This window comes from Microtus oregoni, unplaced genomic scaffold (genome assembly GCF_018167655.1).
Source record: "Microtus oregoni isolate MIOR12 unplaced genomic scaffold, Mior012 000007F_ref0000211, whole genome shotgun sequence".
Lineage (NCBI taxonomy): Eukaryota > Metazoa > Chordata > Mammalia > Rodentia > Cricetidae > Microtus > Microtus oregoni.
Genome location: NW_024543066.1, coordinates 35,674,835 through 35,696,173, shown reverse-complemented (window position 1 = coordinate 35,696,173; position 21,339 = coordinate 35,674,835). Strand labels below are relative to the sequence as shown.

Genomic DNA, 21,339 nt, shown 5'->3' with positions numbered 1-21,339 from the left:
GTCAACTACTGAACCACGCCTGGGTCAAGGAAGAAATCAAGAAAGAAATTAAAGTCTTCCTTGAATTTAATGAAAATAAAGGGACAACATACTCAAACCTATGGGACACAATGAAAGCAGTGCTAAGAGGAAAGTTCATAGCACTAAGTGCCCACTTAAAGAAAACGGAGAATGCATACATTGGGGACTTAAAAACACACCTGAAAGCTCTAGAAAAAAAAGAAGCAGACGCGCCCAGGAGAAGTAGAAGACTGGAAATAATAAAACTGAGGGCTGAAATCAACAAAATAGAAACACAGAAAACAGTCCAAAGAATCAATGAAACAAAAAGCTGGTTCTTGGAGAAAATCAACAAGATCGACAAACCCCTATCCAAACTAATTAAACGACAGAGAGAGAACACGCAAATAAATAAGATCAGAAATGAAAAGGGGGACATAACCACAGACACAGAGGAAATTCAGAGAATCATTAGATCTTACTACAAAAGCCTGTATGCCACAAAACTGGAAAATACAAAAGAAATGGACATTTTTTTAAATAAGTATCATATACCAAAGCTAAACCAAGACCAGGTGAATGATCTAAATAGACCGGTTTCTCGCGAAGAATTAGAAATGGTTATCAAAAATCTCCCTTCGAAAAAAAGCCCAGGACCAGATGGTTTCAATGCAGAATTCTACCAGAACTTCCAAGAAGAATTAATACCTATACTCCTTAAGGTATTTCACAATATAGAATCAGAAGAGTCATTGCCAAATTCCTTTTATGAAGCTACAGTTACCCTGATACCAAAACCACAAAAAGACCCAACCAAGAAAGAGAATTACAGACCGATCTCACTCATGAACATCGACGCAAAAATCTTCAATAAAATAATGGCAAACCGAATCCAAGAACACATAAGAAAAATTATCCATTATGATCAAGTAGGCTTCATCCCAGAGATGCAGGGCTGGTTCAACATACGCAAATCTATCAATGTAATCCACCATATAAATAAACTGAAAGAAAAAAACCATATGATCATTTCACTAGATGCGGAAAAAGCATTCGACAAAATTCAACACCCCTTTATGATAAAGGTCTTGGAGAGAATAGGGATACAAGGGTCCTACCTAAATATAATAAAAGCTATTTACAGCAAGCCAACAGCTAACATTAAATTGAACGGAGAAAAACTCAAAGCCATCCCACTAAAATCAGGAACACGACAAGGATGTCTACTCTCGCCATACCTCTTCAATATAGTGCTTGAAATTCTAGCAATAGCAATAAGACAACATAAGGAGATCAAGGGGATTCGTATTGGAAAGGAAGAAGTTAAGCTTTCGTTATTTGCAGATGATATGATAGTGTACATAAGCGACCCCAAAAATTCTACCAAAGAACTCCTACAGCTGATAAACAGCTTTAGTAACGTGGCAGGATACAAGATCAACTCCAAAAAATCAGTTGCCTTCCTATACACCAAGGATAAGGAAGCAGAGAGGGAAATCAGAGAAGCATCACCTTTCACGATAGCCACAAATAGCATAAAATACCTTGGGGTAACCCTGACCAAGGAAGTGAAAGATCTACTTGACAAGAACTATAAGTCTTTGAAGAAAGAAATTGAAGAAGACACCAGAAAATGGAAAGACCTCCCTTGCTCTTGGATTGGGAGGACCAACATAGTAAAAATGGCAATTCTACCAAAAGCAATCTATAGATTCAATGCAATCCCCATCAAAATCCCATCAAAATTCTTCACAGATCTGGAGAAGACAATAATCAACTTTATATGGAAAAACAAAAAACCCAGGATAGCCAAAACAATCTTATACAATAAAGGATTGTCTGGAGGCATTACCATCCCTGACTTCAAACTCTATTACAGAGCTACAGTATTGAAAACAGCTTGGTATTGGCATAAAAACAGAGAAGTCGACCAATGGAATCGAATAGAAGACCCTGACATTAACCCACAAACCTATGAACACCTGATCTTCGATAAAGGAGCTAAAAGTATACAATGGAAAAAAGAGAGCATCTTCAACAAATGGTGCTGGCAAAACTGGATGTCAATCTGTAGAAGAATGAAAATAGATCCATATCTATCACCATGCACAAAACTCAAATCCAAATGGATTAAAGACCTCAATATCAGTCCGAACACACTGAACCTGATAGAAGAGAAAGTGGGAAGTACTCTACAACACATGGGCACAGGAGACCACTTCCTATGTATAACACCAGCAGCACAGACACTAAGGGCATCATTGAATAAATGGGACTTCCTGAGGCTGAGAAGCTTCTGTAAAGCAAAGGACACCGTCACTAAGACAAAAAGACAACCCACTGACTGGGAGAAGATCTTCACCAACCCTGCAACTGACAAAGGTTTGATCTCCAAAATATATAAAGAACTCAAGAAACTAGACCGTAAAAGGCTAATCAACCCAATTATAAAATGGGGCACTGATCTGAACAGAGAATTCTCAACAGAAGAACTTCAAATGGCCAAAAGACACTTAAGGTCATGCTCAACTTCCTTAGCGATCAGGGAAATGCAAATCAAGACAACTTTAAGATACCACCTTACACCTGTCAGAATGGCTAAAATCAAAAACACCAATGATAGCCTTTGCTGGAGAGGTTGTGGAGAAAGGGGTACACTCACCCATTGCTGGTGGGAATGCAAACTTGTGCAACCACTCTGGAAAGCAGTGTTTCGGTTTCTCAGGAAATTCGGGATCAACCTACCCCTGGACCCAGCAATACCACTCTTGGGAATATACCCAAGAGAGGCCCTATCATACAACAAAAGTATATGCTCAACTATGTTCATGGCAGCATTGTTTGTAATAGCCAGAACCTGGAAACAACCTAGATGCCCTTCAACGGAAGAATGGATGAAGAAAGTATGGAATATATACATATTAGAGTATTACTCAGCAGTAAAAAACAAGGACTTCTTGAATTTTGCATACAAATGGATGGAAATAGAAAACACTATCCTGAGTGAGGTAAGCCAGACCCAAAAAGAGGAACATGGGATGTACTCACTCATATTTGGTTTCTAGCCATAAATAAAGGACATTGAGCCTATAATTCATGTTCCTAGAGAAGCTAAATAAGGTGAATCCAAAGACAAACACATAGGCATCCTCAGGAATATTAACCTTCATCAGGCGATGAAAGGAGACAGAGACAGAGACCCACACGGGAGCACCGGACAGAAATCTCAAGGTCCAAATCAGGAGCAGAAGGAGACGGAGCACGAGCAAGGAACTCAGGACCACGAGGGGTGCACCCACACACTAAGACAATGGGGATGTTCTATTGGGATCTCACCAAGGCCAGCTGGCCTAGGTCTGAAAAAGCATGGGATAAATCCAGACTAGCTGAACATAGCGGACAATGAGGAATACTGAGAACTCAAGAACAATTGCGGTGGGTTTTTGATCCTACTGCACGTACTGGCTTTGTGGGAGCCTAGGCAGTTTGAATGCTCTCCTTAGGAGATCTGGATAGAGGTGGGCAGTCCTTGGGCTTCCCACAGGTCAGGGAACCCTGATTGCTCTTCGAGCAGATGAGGGGGGGGGGACTTGATCGGGGGAGGGGGAGGGAAATGGGAAGCGGTTGTGGGGACGAGGCAGAAATTCTTAATAAATAAATAAATTAAAATAAAAAATAAAAAAAATAAAAAAAAAAAAAAAAAAAAAAAAAAATTGAGTACATTTTTCCAGTTTCCTAAAGGCTTTTATAAACATGTTTCCTCTTTAAATATTGTCAAAACTCTGATACCATTATGAAGTTCTACTTGTCTTGTGACCCTTTGGGCCATCCACTGAGTATTCTTCTCTTCTGTCAGCACACAATAACGTGATAATGGCCACTAGGTAAATCAGGGACACACCACTACACACTTGAATCTAAACCAACTTTCTTCTTCCTTCCAAGACAGCTCCTGTAGAGCCCTGAGCCTCCCAAGCCTCTCTCATCCATCTCAACCATGCAGGGTGTGGTTTGCTAGGCAGCCATGAGCAAGCCAACTTTCTGTAGTGTAAATAAAGAAGTAGGTCCCAAGCATGTGTTCATCACAGCTGGTGGTGTAGTCATATAGTACATTCTAAAGAGCAAATCAAAATGTAAAAGACCCATCTCCCTGCAGGTAAGATTGACCACGGCCAGGGCCCGAAACGTTGAAGTCAGATCGAGTTCTATCCTTCTAGGCCAAATATCAGCATTGACAGTGGTGGGCTACTCTGAAAGGCACCAAGAGAACATCACGAGTCAAAGAACACCATGAAGAGAATTTACCAACCATAATTACTACAATCTTTGCTTGCCCTAAATAGCCACCAATTTCCCTGTGCCCTAAATAGCCACCAATCTCCCTCTCTTTACTGTTAATGAAGCAAAGGAGCACAAAAGTATTTCTAATTTGGAGGAGCCAAGGGAGTCTGCATGGGCCATTAGCAGCAGAGAGCTTCATTACTAGGGGAAGAAGTCTCTCCCTGAACTTCGCATGGCTTTATGTGCAAGAAATCAGGAGGCAACCAGTCAGTTTTAAATGTTAACCCTTATGTTCCCATTGGCAACAATTCCTGTACACAATCAGAAACACAAAAGGACTCTGAGGCTCCCAGGCCGCATTTTCTTTCTTCATGAACGTGTCCTGCCTAATAGCATGCTTTGTTAAAGGACTGAATGCTGTACAATGAAATACGGTTATGTCTAACCCCACTGACACCTATTTTCTTCCATATCTCCCTTACCACTTCCCCCTCTACTACACGTATGTTTTCTTTTTTTTTTTTACTGTGGTTATTGACTCATTCAGTTCAGTCATTTGTGTCCATATGTGCATAGCTGTAGAAACATCCTCTACAGCATGAGAATTTTACCAGCAGCTACATCCTCCAAACAGCGATTCCTTTTAAATATTTTATCTACTTATTTTATATGGAGAGATATTTCCTTGTATGTATGTATATGCCCAACAGCAGTGTCCTGCCCTTGGAGGCAGGAAGAAGGCATTGGATCTTGGGGATTAGAGTAACTTATAATTGTGAGCTGCCATATGTATGCTGAGGATTGAACCCAGGTCCTCTGGAAGCACAGTCAGTGCTCTTAATCACTGAGACATCTCTCTAGCCCCAGGAATGATTCTTTTTAATTAAGTGATATGATTCATTAGAATACTAATGTATTTATTGATAAAACTTCCAAACGAGCATAACAATTTATCATCCTAGTTGCTTAACAGGAATGTAATTCAGTGGCCATATACTGTATAGAACTGTCGGATGTATAGTGCCCCCAAAGGATTTGTTAGGCCATCAAACAATACCAGTGGGAACAAGCACTAATTCCTTCATTGTGTTTAGCATTAGTTGGGATTTTCTGAGGGTCCATATCTCTACATATTAAGAAAAACACTGCATTGAACTCTAAATATTATCAAATCTGAACAACTGAGAAACAAAACCTCTATAATTATATATTTCCTAATCCAGATATATAATAGCTGGCCATAATGTTGCCACAAGCAACTTCTAGCTATTTATACTTGCTGCTGCATGCACAGTTTTTATTGCACAAAACAGAGCAAAATCAAAATTTTGAGCAGCACCAACAAATCTTGGTGACATGCCTTTCCATGAGCATCCTTCAAAACCATTCTCAGCTCAAAACATCCCCCTACATTAGCCTACCTGCCAACCTCTCACCAGCCACTATACACTGACATTTTACACAATTAGTTGTTTTTCCATTGTCTGTGTTTGTAAGAAAGGGGGAAAGGGAGGGAGAGAAAGAATAAGAAAGTGCCTTCAAAACATTGGAGTATTCTGCCTTCTGAGAAAGGCTACAATAAACGTAAAGAAAGGAAAGAGTACAACATCAGTCTTCCACAAACTTTCAAGAACTCTCACACCATCATATTCCATGGTTGTAGAGAGCCAGAACATTTTCTATAATCAGCCTTGTGTTGCTGAAGAGTATGGCCCACTAACTTTCCTCCATGAATTCAACTACATATTTCTATCTTTGTGTAAACTTAGCAAAGGTAAAACTTACTGTAGAGGAACCTGAGTGATGGCTCCATAGTTCCTCAAAGGTACCCTGTGCTTTTTGCAACTGATTCCACTCTTTCCATGTTAACATGCTACCTATCACTTATTCCATTTTAATCTGTGAGGAATGATGCTACTTTACCGGCCATGCTACTTGGGTGACACTGTATACACTGTGTTCTCTCTTGTCCATGCCTTATGAATCTAGTTACAAAGCCTTCTTCAAAAAGAATGCATCCTTAGAATGATGCAACTAGGAGGTAGGAAACTATTTAGCAAGGTTATTGAAAAATAATTGTGCCTGTATTAAGTAGGAAGATAGGCTAAGATCTATGTTCTCTCTTATGTCTAGATACCTGGTACGGGGCTTAACTCACTAGTAAACAGCAGCTTCTTGGCCTTTCTCGAAACTTCAAGTTCATCATCTTCAAATAAACCAAATGCAGCTCTGGTCATCATGTAATCATGCAAATGCTACAAATCAAGTCTTTTTATTCTGGAATGTTAGTTGATAAACATTTCACTAAATTCAGTGATTGCATAGTAGTATTATTTGTGTGCCTCGGTTTGGGGGTTCATTGTGATTGTTAAATAATGTCCTGTTCTATTTGTGCAACCTCTGTTGCCAAGACAGGATAATAAATCTTAAAATCATCCTGTCTCACAGGGTGCTTCGTTAAAGGACTGAATGATACCATTAGTGATGCTTTGCCTATTTATCCCTAGGAAGGAGAGTTAGGTGATTATTAGACAAAAAGCTAGGCCAAAATTTCCATTTGAACTCTTCTTAACTTTTGCATTCATGGAGGCAGGGGGTGCCTCATACTTTGAACACTAACACATTAAGAGCAGTTGCAAAGGTAAAAACTGAACGCAAGCACGACAGGAGAGGGTATTAAGCAGGATCTAAGAATCAAGATGATCAACAAGAACATTAACCTTTCCTTTCCCAGAAGGAGGAAGGGAGAATCAGAGGACACAGTGAACCAAAGATTCAGTTACAAGTGACTCAGATTCTGTGCCCTCCAGGGGATTTTCCTGGATTAGGATATTACCATGTGATTATTGGAAATCATTTCCCTTTCTTCAGATATTTGTTATATTTGAGCATGGCTAATTGCTTTACTAGGTGCATTTTCTCATAAATATAAAACCCTATATCACTCTTTTCCATTATAGAATGCCTACGTGTAGTTTTCTGAATAACAGGTGCCACATAGACTTTTTAAAGGTGGGGCTCATTGAGCACCTGTTGTATGTTTGACAATGACCATCTGAAACAAATTCCATTATGCTCATTTTACCAATGTGAGAAATGAAGTGAGAACAGGTTAAGGGACTTGTTGTAAGGAATGCACACAAGACCCTGGGAAGCTGGGATTCTCAGCTGCTTCTGCATCCTCCCATTTCTCAAGGCTAATGCTTTCAGGCATCTGTCCTCACCACACTTGATGTGGAACCTACAAAGCTCGGTAAGATCAGGTGACCAGCCTACAATTTTCAAACGCTTACTTACCCCCATCCATTCACTAAATAGAATGCAAAATCAGAGTCTGATGTGTTCATGTCTAAACAAACTGAAGATTGTTGAAGGCTATAAGTGTCTTGAGACCAACAAGTGAAAACAAATGTGTTTCCCAGTTGACAATTGTGAGGCTTAAATTCTTTTTCCCTCCCTCATTGCACTCTCCCCTCCCACAATAAAGTCTCTACATCACCAGGGAAAGAAAGCATTTGCCAACAGATTGGGGGATGGGGGTGTGGTGCAATGATGAAAAGAAATAGCTGTTAAAATATATACTCTAATTAACTGATAGCCCCAGGATAACAAAACACTATAAGACACCATGAAAGGGCACTAAGGGTTATATGATTTCTAAAACTTTGGAGATAAGGATTAAAGCTAGCATTTTAATCCCTTGATCTTCTGAAGAAAAAGTAAACATCATGGAGACCTCATAAACATGGACATAAACCATGAAAAATAATAGGATGAGAAGAACATTTGGAGGTGACAAGTTTTTTTTTAATTTATATAAAACTAATTTAAGTCAATGTGTGTTCAGTGTTGTATTAGCACCAAAAGACATACAACAAACAAAACTACACAGTTACCCTCCTTAACATCTGCAAAGGAAGGCAGCTTATAAAACAGCGCAGGAATTATGAGTATTGATCAGAGGAAGTCTAAAGAGAGAGCACACAGCAGGGATAACAGAGTGCACAAGATGCTAGGGGAAACTCATCAGAGAAAATCACCTCCATGCTGAGCTCATGGAAGCTGAACCTTATGAACAGAAACAGGCAAAGAAGTAAACATAGGACAGAGAGCTGGGGTAATAGGGTGATGCCAAGGCCTTATTCAGGTAGCAGATATAAAGAGCTGGAGTGGTTTTGCCTCAGGAAGCTCTTGAAAGCACATTTTAAGTGAGGGAAAGAAAGGGAAAACCAAGTCTATTCAGATTAGGGCATCACCAAGTGGCAAGCAAAGAAGGGTCTGTTAGCACAAAACTAAAAGATAAATAAAGCTGGACTCGAGCAGGCAATAGCCAAAGGAAAAGACACAACATGGATCTCTCTTAGAAACGAACCTCTATAAGCAGGTCAGACTGGGAAAATCCCAGGTATAGAGAAGGTAGGGGAATTGCTGAGACTTTGAGGCCAACCTGGGCTAATTTGAGATCAGGAGTTGATTCCTCCATTTTTTTTCTCACTCTGCTTCGAATTGTTATGACTTTTCAAATGTTTGTGAGTGTGTTTCCAAATTAATTATAGTATCTTTTGCTAGTTCCATAAAAAATATCTTAAAAATTTAAATGGAGGTTATGTTGAGTCTGTAGGAATGGGAGATATTTTCCTCTTCTTCATTGTCTTTTGTCAGTGTCTTAATGTTTTCACTGCAGAGGTCCTTCACTGTTTTAGTTAGATATATTTCTAGGTATTTTTTTATAGTTATTGTGAATGAGATTTTTTTTCTTGATTTCTTCCTTAGAAAGTTTGTTATCTTATATCCAGTACTGAAAGTTTTTTTCAGGTCTATGAGTTCACTACCAGAGTCTATAGTGATGTTTCAGGAGAGGCTCAAGCCATTTGCTAACAGGGATACTTTTAGGGTTGCTTTTTTCCTGTTTGTGTAACTTTTATTGTTTCTCTTGTCCAATTTCTCTAGCTAAGACTTTCACCATTATTCTAAAAAAAAATCTCATTATTATTTCAGAAAATTTGTTTTCAGCGTATTTACTATAAAGTTGGCTAAAAGTCTGTCATGTGTATTATGTTGAAATATTCTTCTATTTCATCATGAAGAGGTAGTGAACTTGCCATAGGCTTTTTCTGCATGGATTTTGATGATCATGTGATTTCTGTCCTTACTTCTTCAACTGAGAGTTCTGCTCAACCTGGTTATTCAAATACAGGAAAATGAAACTAAATCCACACATCTGGTCCAACACAAACACACACAAAATATTCAAACTAAGTTACACAAAATTTAAAAGATTTTGCACAGCAACAACAACAACAAAGAAAGGACGGAAGAGAAAAGGGAAAGAAAAATCAGTGAAGCAACGATACAACCTGTAATGGGGGAACAAACAAAAGCTTGCTAACTAGAGTGCAGACAAGGCATTAATATTTAGAATATGCAAAGATTTTTTAAAATACCAGGAAGAGAAAAGAAAGCAAATCAATTAATAAATAAGTATAAAAACTAATTAAAAAGACAGTTTTCTGGGAAAAAATACCAATGGCTAATGAAAAATTGAAATGTATTCAACATCCTCAGTCACCAGGCGTATGCCTAAAGTTAAAACCATCTTGACATTATATCTTAAGGTAATCAGAAAGACCATTATCAAGGTAGCGAACAAGAGCAAGTGTAGGTGATTTGTGAAGAAAACCCTTCACTCACTCCTGTGGGAACGTCAAATTGGTATGGCCACTATGAAAACCACTGTGGAGGTGCCTCACAAAAACAAAGCTATGATATCATATGATCTACTTATGCCACTTCTCGGTAGAGACCTAAAGGATTATGAGTCACCATTCCAGAGACACTTTCATGTCCATGCTCATGGATATAGTAGCCACATTTGCTAAGAAACTGCATCAACCTCGATGCTCATCTAATGACAAACGAGTAAATAAAATGTAGACCATACAATGGTATTTCATTCAGCAGTCAGAAAAAAATAAAATAAAATCATGGTATTCTCAGGAAAATGGATGGAACAGGGAATTATTTTGGTAAATGAAGTAAGACTGACTTAGAACAACACCCATAAGATTCATCACACACACGGAATCTAATTTTAAACCTATGTGTGCATTTGCATGGTATGTGTCCACAAGTTCGTATCTCATATGCACAATGTAAATTAAAACTCTCTCTCTTTCTCTCTTCCTCATCTCTGTGTGTGTATCTATCTTTTATGAAACTAGCAATGGAACCATGAAATCAGAGATAAAACTCCTAAAATGGGTGAAAGAAAAAAGAAAGATAATGAAATAGTTGTGACCTGAAAACCAAGGGGGTGGGTGGTGGTTTGATAATGATCCCTCAAAGGAGTGTGTATTTTAATGCTTGGTCCACAATTGATGGAATGATTTGTTAAGGATTACGAGCTGTGGCCTTGCTGGAGGAGGTGTGTCACTGGGGGTGGGCTTTGAGGTTTCAAAAGCCCAGGCCTTCCCGTATAAACGTCTCTTCCTCATGCTTATGGATCAAGGTGTAAGCTCTTAGCTACTGCTCTGGCACCATGCCAGCTTGCCTGCTGCCATGCTTCCTGTCATGATGGCCACAGACTCTAACACCCTGAAACTGTAAGTCACAAGTAAATTCTGTCTTCTATAAATTGCCTTGCTCACAGTGTCTTATCACAGCAATAGAACACTAACTAAGACAGGGTGACTACTTGAAGTGATGAAGGGGATCAACACGAGGGTAGGCTGGTGTCAGAGTTAAGGGTAGGTAGGGGTAATGAATGAAAGCAAAACATATGTAAACACATATATGGAAATATTGTAATAATCCATTCTATTGTGTGCTAACATTAAAAACACTTTTTAAATAGAAGGAGGATAAGAAATAAAAAGGTAGGAAGGAACGAATGAGGAAGGGAGGGGAGAGGGAGGGAGAGGAAAAGGGGGAGAAGGAACCTGGTAGTCAACTAATGGGACAAAATAGGTTTTAAAAAAAAAAAACAGATAACTTATGTGTTTGGTTAAGACCAGCATTTATCTTGGTGTGGTCTTAGGCACCCATGGAGGAGCAATTCTGTGGAGTAAAGACATTAATCCAAGCAATCACACTGAGTTTGAAATGGATGTAAAATACACAAGTGGAATTACTGAGAGCTGCTTAGTAGAGGTAAAAGCAACCCACAAATACTAGTCACAGATCTTTGTCATTTGAAATTTTGTAGTAGACACTTTTATTTAAAAAGAGCACTAAAAGTAAATCTGATCATAGAATATCTCAATGTGCCCTAAATCGCACTTCAACATCACCAGCAATCACAAGTTGTTGAAGCTTGTCACATTATCTTTTCATAATATCCTAGAAATATGATGTCTAATTTATCCTTAGAGCACATCACAATTTATACTAGCCATATTTCATATGTTCAGTAACCACGTGTGTTAACATATCAGCCAATGAAGATTGAAATGCGGTAGAGCAGTTGAATTTGAAGAAACATTGGGGAATTATCACTGAATATGAAAATAACTCAGATGACTTGGGAAGCACATATGTTTTTGAAGGAAAAGGAAGGTTCACAGATTCTCTAAAGACAACTGCATTTAAAGGATAGAGAAAGAAGTGGATGAATTCAAGAAAACAGTGTTTTCCAGACACAAGATGGTAAATGTACATATGAACTCACAGAGACTATGATAGCATGAGCAATATCTGTGTAAATTCAAGCCAGACAGGATGCCATCAAGGAAGAGAGGAAGGGGACATCAGTCCCACCACTAGCTTAGGAGCTATTGGCAATTGATTAATGCAAGGGAAAGCCAGATTTCTTTAATGGGGTGGTATCTATCATATAAATCACACGCTAAGAAAGGCTCCAATCCTCAGGAGTAGAAGGTCAGCATAAACCTAACTCAATAGGAAGCAAGAAAGATTTTGAGGAAGTTGGGAGGAGGGGGTGAAAATGATCAAAACAAACTGTATAAAATTCTTAATGAAAAGCTTTAAAAGAAGGTCTAAATCAATAAAAATATTAAAAAGATCTAAAAGCATACATGCACACACGCACACAAACCCACACTATTGACAACATTGTACATGTAATTATACATAAAAGCAGAGGAAAATATTCATGTCAATCTGGAGATTGGAATAAAAGAGAGATATAAGAGTCAAGATGGCTCTGTGGGTAAACATGCCAGCCACCAAGTGCAAAAATCTAAGTCCAATTCCATGAACTTACATGGTAGGCCCTTCTCCTCTCACTTTCATAAGTGCTATGGCATGCACACACATCCTCCTCCACACACAATAAATAAATAGAAATGGAATTAAAAATTTTAAAAGAAAACTCCCACAACTCTGGGCCCTTTCATCACTAGGGAAAGTGTTGCTGACATAATAGTCTAGGATAAGGTCCTGTATTGAGATCATCATCCTGGGTTCCTAGAAAAACGTTGCTAGAATCAGGAGCTTGGGAATAAACCCTTCCCACGATACCAACAACGTAGGAATCACCATGAAGATGAAGCATGTTGTCACTTAACAAATAATAAATATGACTCTGCCTTGTACAAGGCGGCCATTTGTTCTTCACTTGGACACTAAGTATTATGACCAATTTTAAATATTTACTTGCTTTTGTCAAGCAAACTGTTGGTGTTGAGTCTGGGAAAGTTCTCGCACAGATGTGGGCTCCAGTCAGTGCAAGGAAGACAGTGAGTGACAGGATTCTAAGATCACTCACATCAAACAAAGAACTTAGGGACATTGAGTGAAAAGGAGATAGAGATGGGGTCTAACAAAAGAAATTACCCCAAGTATTGGATGTTTGCAAACGGAAGGAGAGTGGAGCTTTGTTTGTGCAGCTATATAGAGCCTTGCTCTCTGCCCTTTGGGGACTGCTTGCTGAGAGAAGGGGAAAACAGTTGAAAGTAAAGACGGCAGCTCTTGCTCCAGGGTAAATAGCACAACAAATTAATCCTTTCTCCATGAAACACAACAAACTTTGGGTCTAAGCTGAATTCAAATTGCTCATTAGCACTGACATGTTCCTAATGAGGTTCTAATGCTCTGGGACAAAGATCAAGCCACTGAGCAGAAAGAGGGAGGGGCGAGAGCCTGGAGTGGAGAATTAGAAGGATCTGGGAGCAGGACTGCCCAAAGGTTCCTGTGCATCACTTAGGCTTTCTAAGGGTGTCTGAGGTCTGGGGTCCGGACTGAAGGTCTGAAGAGTTTCCCATTGCTGCCGTGTGAGAGCCCACAGACTGCTTTGAACTGCCTGGCTTCACGGCTCATATAATCTAACAGTCTTCTTCTAGGGAGGGCACAAGGGCCATAACACCACCAGGAGCATGCTGAGGTTTCCCTAGGACTGATTTGTGAGAGCTGAGCATTTGTGCCTAGACCTGTGAGTTCACTTGACATTTTGAAATAGAAGTCTGGGTAGAAAAGCAATGAATCATCTTGGATGTTGTGTACTAAAGAGGTTTCCAGGGCATGGAGTTTTGTATTTTAAAACTGGGGAGGAGGTGCATTAAGATCAAACAAGGTCACTATTTCACCCTACCATGAGTCTTTGGTGCATGTTTGAAAATAACAGACTAGGATGAGCATGACCTGTCTCTGCAGCAAAGGGCTGCACAGCCCCAAAGATCTCCAAGAACAGATGCTGGGACAAGCCTGATGATTAGCAGAGCCTTCTTCACAATGCCTACTACCACTACACACACACACACACACACACACACACACACACAAACACACACACACACACACACGAAATCACCTAAGCAAACCTGATAGAAAGCCATTTTAGAAGGAGTTTGACAGATTCATATAGATAAAATCATACATGTACATGATGTCCCTATTCACTACACAAACTTCTTATTATCATATAGGGGAAAAATCATATAAGAATAAAAACACTAACTTTCATAGATTCCCCAAACATGCCTTCAAGTCGGGTTTTTGTGAAAGCATACTGATAATAATGATAATTAATATCAGGCTACATTCCTGAGAATAAAGAAAGCAACTTATTCTCAGCACAAGAAAATCTGATAATGCAAATATCCCCCTTTATCACTCTTATGCTACTCGGTGGGATTTGGGGTCCTTTCGCAGCAAAGAAAATAATGAATACTTTGGAAAGCAGAGAGAGAAAATATTTGGACTATTCAAAGATACCTCTAATTTTAAGCCTTCCAAAAGAAAATGAGAAAATGGACTTTTCTATGCACTCAGTGTGCAGCTAGTACAACCCTGGATTCTTCGACTCTCCCCCATCTAGAGAACACCGGTTCAAGTAAGTTGCCAGTGTGGTCTGACCGAATTACTTGGCTTAATATTCATGGAGTTGGGACACTTAAAGGGAGGAAATAAGTGTGGCTAAATATATACAATGCATTTGAAATAGGTAAAAGGGAGAGCCCCAGACACTCCACTATCATTACCTGGAAATTAAAGAGAGCAAAAGCAATCCTATTATGCATTATAAACAGCCCAGCTGCTGACTTAATGGTAGTTTGAGTAGCATAACCAAGGAGTCCTTGCTCCAATATTAATAGGAAAGGTATTGTACGGATCCAATAGTTCATGAAATTAACAAGGAAAATGAACTAGACGGAAGCAACCTGGCACGTAAGAGAAGGCATCCACAATTGCTCCCCTGAAGCACACTGAGCACTTAAAAAGAGCTTGGGGAAAGTGCATGTATATAAATGAGGATGGCATTATTGGAATTTTTTAAATAGTACTTTCCATTTAAATAAATTTCAAATATTGTGTTGGTCATGAGTCTTTTAAAGAAGAAGCTGTTGACTGAAAATGTCAATAAGCGGTCATGGGCTATAACATCTGACCTCAAGGTATTGACAGCTGCTATTTGAGTTAGCCTAAAACGGCCAGAGATTCATGGTTTCACAGTGGTCAACATTAGTCCCACTTCACTTTTAGAGAAATAAAAGCTTCAACTCATCAGAAAACAGTTTCCCTTCAATAAGCTTAGGCCTGACTGAGTGGTATGTGTATGCCCATTGACAAGCTAAGAAGTATAGTTAATGCTACTTACAAACGAATAGACATACGATGGAGGACAACACTTTCCCCACAAATGCTCCCAGGGACAATATGACTGAAGCTTGCATTGACCAAGCATGTATCGGAGAGGGTCTCCATAGAAGGAAGAATGTGACTTCCATTTTTCCCAGACAGGGACCCATCCAAGTCTTCCAAAACTGCTGCATGAGGAAATGGAAATGCTACTAAATTTGGAGAGTTTTCAAACTTTAATTCTCTGGTCTTCACAGTAAATCCACCTACAAAATAGAAGACAGACTGTTATACATGACATGAATCTGTTATTACAGAACTAAATTCACAAGGTTTCTATCAGTACTTTATCTGGAATGTTCTATAATTTCATAATTCATTCAGTCATCCATGAAAGAAAAAAAGAACACAAATATTCTCTTCTATCAGGATACATGTGCTAGAGATATTGGGGGCCAAGAACTGCATGGCCCGCCACTATTCAGTTTATCCTGTGGGGCAGTTATTTTGTTTTAGAGGTTATTTTACTCTCCAAGAAACAATTGACATTCTTTTGAGTTATTATTGTCTGTCACAACTGTCACATTGGTGGCGCTACTGACAACTGGGGAGAATGGGAAAGAGATGCTGTTAAGTTCCCTACAGTGAGTAGAATTTTTTAGATAACAAAAGAATAGCCTCAGATATCAACCATACCACGGAGGGAGGGCTCTTCTATTAAGAAATAGAAACAACAAGCATTAGTTCTCTGAAGACCAAAGGTGTTACACTCTATTATCTCAAACATTAGTTCTCTGAAGACCAAAGGTGTTACACTCTAATATCTCAAACATTAGTTCTCTGAAGACCAAAGGTGTTACACTCTAATATCTCAAACATTAGTTCTCTGAATACCAAAGGTGTTACACTCTAATCTCTCAATCTTTTGGCTTCCATCCCTCTACCATAGCCTCACCTCATCAATGATACCTCAAACTGTGAGGTTTATGCCTTAAGTTTCTTATTATACTCACTTTCAAAACCAATATCCTATTAATCATTATTATAAATGGTCTTAAGAACACATTTTTTAAGTACTAGTTCAAGCCACACTTCTCAGCTCATTCTCTCATGTCACGATCATTGCCAGTCCATCTACCTAGGAACATGTTTATACCATACATCCTTATCACTGAAGGAGAAAAGCACACAAGGCTCAAGACATACATCACATACTATAGGGTTATGCACTTTATAAACTACAGAAAAAAACAAATGAGAACAAGATGCTCACAGATGTAACAGTTTTGCTCTGCTTATCAGTGGATTACATGCAGTGAAGCAAGCCATGTGTGAAAAACTTCTTAATTCCAAATTCTGTAATACATAACACTTACAAACACCCTCACCTCTATAATTTTCTTATGTTGGACATGTGTTTCATTTCCCAAGAAAACCTGATCTATAAAATCTCTAAGATTCTGCCTCTGTTATTTGTAGTACTTAGAAATCATGCTTTCCTGTTGCAGTTTTCTCTTCAACCTTTGATGCCCAAGAGAGTCACTTCTCCAGGGCACACCCATCCCTGGCCCTTCACTGACTGTGTTCAATTCACCAAGGCTATACTCTCATCACCCTTTGGAAATTAGGTTCTCAGACACTCATTTTTGAACAAGTATGTGTTTTTCCTGATTGAACCCTCTAGATCCATATGTAGATCCAATAACAGACAAGTTTTTAAATAAATGAAAAGTTCATTCACCCAACATCACCCAGTGACAAGAGCTTCTTTTTTCGGTGTCCAATGAATGAAATAAAATCATCAGGGAATTGGAGAACTATGAACTGAAGGGCACCTATGACGATCTCACAGTCTTAAACTAAAATTTCCCTATCTTTGCCAACACAGGGGTAAAATAGTAAAGTGGAGACTGGCTGATTATTCATTTAATTAAAAAAACAAACAATTATCTAAATTGGTGATTCAAACCACAAGAGCATATTTACTTGAATTACTTGCTTTGGCTGTTTACAACGATCAGATCAACTAAATTGTTCTCTGCCTCTTTCCACCTTGGCCTACGAGTCCTCCAAGGAGTTATTTCTCACCACTCTGTGTAGCAGTTGACAAGTTAGCAAGAGTTGCCTGTCTTTCTTTGTACACATCACAGCCCAAGTTGCTGAAAACTTTAAGTACCCTTGTTCTGGATCTTTCAGCAATGGTGTGTGTGTGCAAACCTGTATAAGTCCATGTGCCCATCGCCCATCTAATGTCATTTATTCATCTCACCAACAAAATTTCTCACTGGGCAACCGTCTCTCTTCCATGTACCAGTTTAAAAGCAGGCACTAGCCAAGAGATATGTCTCCATTTCATGAAGCTCTGAGTCCAGATGAGACATGACAGAATGTCATGGTCACTGAAATATGCAGAGGACAAGGACAACAGATGACATGCAGGGAGCACCTAGCCTCCCGGATTCCTTTGAGGAACGTAACAGTTTGTGTTGATATAATCTTGCAACTGAAAGAAATATTGACTCATCAAAGCCTCTGCCACTGTTTGTCAGACTCATCTGATGCTGCTCTTATTTACCATCTGTCCTGTCTGCTCAAACTTACCCTGTCCTTGGGAACAGCCAGAACAGGTTCTGATGGCCACACAGTTCAGATCAAAATTAACAAAAGTTGTATTAGAAACCGTCAGTTCCCATCTTTTGGGCGTTTTAATCCCAGCTGACATACACAGACTTCCCTACAAATTTTTTCAAAACAGAAAGATAAACATAGAAACAAAGTAAGACTAACAGTCATATGAGATGTAGTTGTAATCACAAGTAAAAAATAATTAAAATGAGAAAACTGAAAGCTACATGGTGAAATTATTGAAACATCAAAACACTTGTTACTAATAGATATGAAATAACATATCTAGAAAACAGAAAACATATACCTAAAAAATAAAAATACAGAAATTCCAATCAAGGAAAAAAGTAAAACATTTCTTTAAAGTGCAAGAGATGCACAGTAAGTAGCCACATTTGAAAATGTCTAACAGGTAAAATAGGGAAGTAGAATTAAAATACAATACATCAAGTAGAATTTTAGATTTTTTTTAAAAAAATATCAGCTTCAAGTAGCTATGAAAACTACTACAGCTCATGTATTGATCAGGGAATATGAAATGGAGTAGCTACAAGGGAAGCCACTTAGCAGCTTCTCATCATGCCTCATATGGAACAGCCACTCAATTGAGAAGGAACGGTCATACAAAAATCATTCATAAATGCTTATCCCAAATGGTTCATTATCACAGGACCTGGAAAACAATTCAAATGGTTTTCAACAAATGAAAGAACAAAAGAACTATGTTTCATTGGTGCAGCAGTATATAATTCATAAGCAATAAGAAATAAAATCCTAGTAAAAATAACAAGTTGAATGAATACCTGAAAACATTTGGCACCAAAAGAAACCAATCCCAAAATGTTGCCTGCCATATGATCTCACTTATGTAATTATTGAGCAAGACCCCTTCGCAACAGAGAGCAGATTAGTGGTGGCTCAGCATTAGTCGTCAGCAGAGGATGTGGTTAGAGACGAAGCCCAAGGCAGCTGAGGTTGAGACAACCCTTCTGTATATTGATTATGGTAGTTGTGGCGACACAAATTTATACATGTGTTGAAATGTAGAAAAACACATCAGAAAGGTTAGCTTCTTTACAGATAATATAGAAAAGGAATCTTGTTTAAATATCCAAAATGACACAACTCTTTCTAGATTTTCCCACAAAAACTTCCTCAGCAAATCCATTCACCTAAGCTATTGGCTCTGAATTTGTCCATTGTTAAAAGTCGTTGCACAATTGAGAACCGTTTCTTTTTCAAAAATCTGCAATAGGAAAAAAACGGCAGCCAATATAAACAAACAATGGAAATAAATAAAATCTTGGTGTAAGCAAAGTTAGTATACAAGTCCAAGTAAAATGAAAACAGTGTAATTAATATGATCCTATTCATAATAAAGTAAGTGTTGAAAACATCACAAATGTACAAAGAGACAGTACTAATGAAGGGGGCAAGAAGCAAGCAAAAGTTCTCCAGTTCTCCAGAGAGAAGTGACTGTCTACCGGTTCCTGGGTGTGATCACACTGCCTGCACCAGGTGAATTATCAACCCATCCTGGGCATGGAAAATATAGGAATAGAAAACTGTTGATTGACCAAGCTGGGGAGTTGTATTCAGGATCAGGGATGAAGGTATCTTAAAGAAATGACGGCATGTAAAGATAGGAAAATGGGAATGGGAGGAAGTTGAAAGCTATAAGAAACACGGGGTGTGATAGCAAAAGAGGATGGCTAATGGGGAGTGGAGAAGACAGATGAGTAAGACAGATGAGTAAGAACAAAGTGTGCTGATGTGTCTACACAGATATCATGACAAAATGCTGCTTTGTACTTTAGCTTAAACAATTAATTTATAAAGGAAAATGCCTGGTGGGGAAATGTCTGAAAGGACAGTCAAAGTGGGTGATCTGTTACCAGACACCAGACCACTGCCGAGGACAGGGAAGCACACACACTGGATGTCCCTGTTACCAGACGCCAGACCACTGCCGAGGACAGGGAAGCACACACACTGGATGTCCCTGTTACCAGACACCAGACCACTGCAGAGGACAGGGAAGCACACACACTGGATGTCCCTGTTACCAGACGCCAGACCACTGCAGAGGATGGGGAAGCACACACACTGGACGTCCCTGTTACCAGACGCCAGACCACTGCAGAGGACAGGGAAGCACACACACTGGAAGGCCCTAGAGCTCTGAATAAAAGGACTAGCTCTTGAAAACCATCTGCTTCTTTGGTGACTGGCTCAGAGGAAGAGCACTTTAAACCTGAGTTTTTCTCACAGAAGGAGTAAGATGGATTACATGAGCTCAGAGTATAAGTTTTCAAACTCCAAGAGTCTATACAGATTTTTTCAAATGAGGAAAACAAGGTAGAAAATGGTTAGAAACTGTCAAATACCAACAATTCCTGTTGGAAATTCAATAAACAGAATTTGATCATGAGAAAATATTTGGTACAGTCAGAAAATGGAATAATACACAATGACTGGAGTAAATTACCACAGCACGAGAAGACAGACAAAGCTCATGGACATATTATTGTGCCAAAGAAACCCAGGAACAATAATGTGCTCTGTGACTGTGTTATATCAAATAATGAGAAGGAAAAAATCAATTCATATCACCAGGAGTCTGAATCATGGTTCCCCTTTAGCTGAGGATACTTGTGTTTAAATCTGGGGTAAAAGGAAGCCAGCACAAGGAAAATGGGTAGTGCTTCTTATCAGGGTGGTATACGGTTGGTTTGCTTTATTAAGAAAAACACATTGTGATCATTATTGTTATATACAGACATATGTGTGTGCGAGACACACACACACACAAATAGATGAGTACAATCTGCTGAATATCTCTCTCTCTCTCTCTCTCTCTCTCTCTCTCTCTCTCTCTCTCTTTTGCTGGCTTTGTGTATTTGGTTTCAGGACTGACCACTATGTACTGGATAACCAATAAGGGGGCTCATCCCTGGGAGAGGCTAATTCTTTCTCCAGCAATTGTTAGTAGCCTGTGTCCAATCAGGGAAAAGAGAGTATCAATTTGAGAGCTGGAGGGTATATAGGAGGGATTGAAGGGAGAAAAGGAAAGGGGAAGCTGATGTAATTCTACTTTAATTAAAACTTTACAGACAAAATACATTGTGTACTTTTCTCTGTAAATATTTTCGTATAAAATTTACTTTCAAAGGTAGAACCAATAGAGCATAAAAAAAGCAGAGGATAAAAGGATAAGTAAAGAAAGAAGGTAAACAAAACCTCATCCCTAGCTGAGAAGCTTCTGGCCACTGAGGATTGCCGGAAAGGGGAGAGAGTTTCCTTCAGGGCTGTAGCCCCTGAGAAGCTACCCATGTTCCAGAGGATGGTCCTATGTCCTTCACTTGCAGGTATCACTAAGTGGACTCAGTGGATTATCTT

The 21,339-nt window shown here is 39.0% G+C and overlaps 1 protein-coding gene across 1 annotated transcript in view; it reads right to left on the bottom strand.

Moving 5' to 3' along the window:
• Positions 1-21,339, bottom strand: part of Pkhd1 (PKHD1 ciliary IPT domain containing fibrocystin/polyductin) — a 443,194-nt gene that overhangs the window by 213,149 nt on the left and 208,706 nt on the right. The window contains exons 46-47 of the mRNA XM_041656327.1: positions 17,917-18,049; positions 15,335-15,581 (exon numbers count right to left, since the gene is read on the bottom strand). Coding sequence (XP_041512261.1) covers positions 15,335-15,581; positions 17,917-18,049 — 380 coding nt within the window. The remainder of the gene's footprint in view (positions 1-15,334; positions 15,582-17,916; positions 18,050-21,339) is intronic.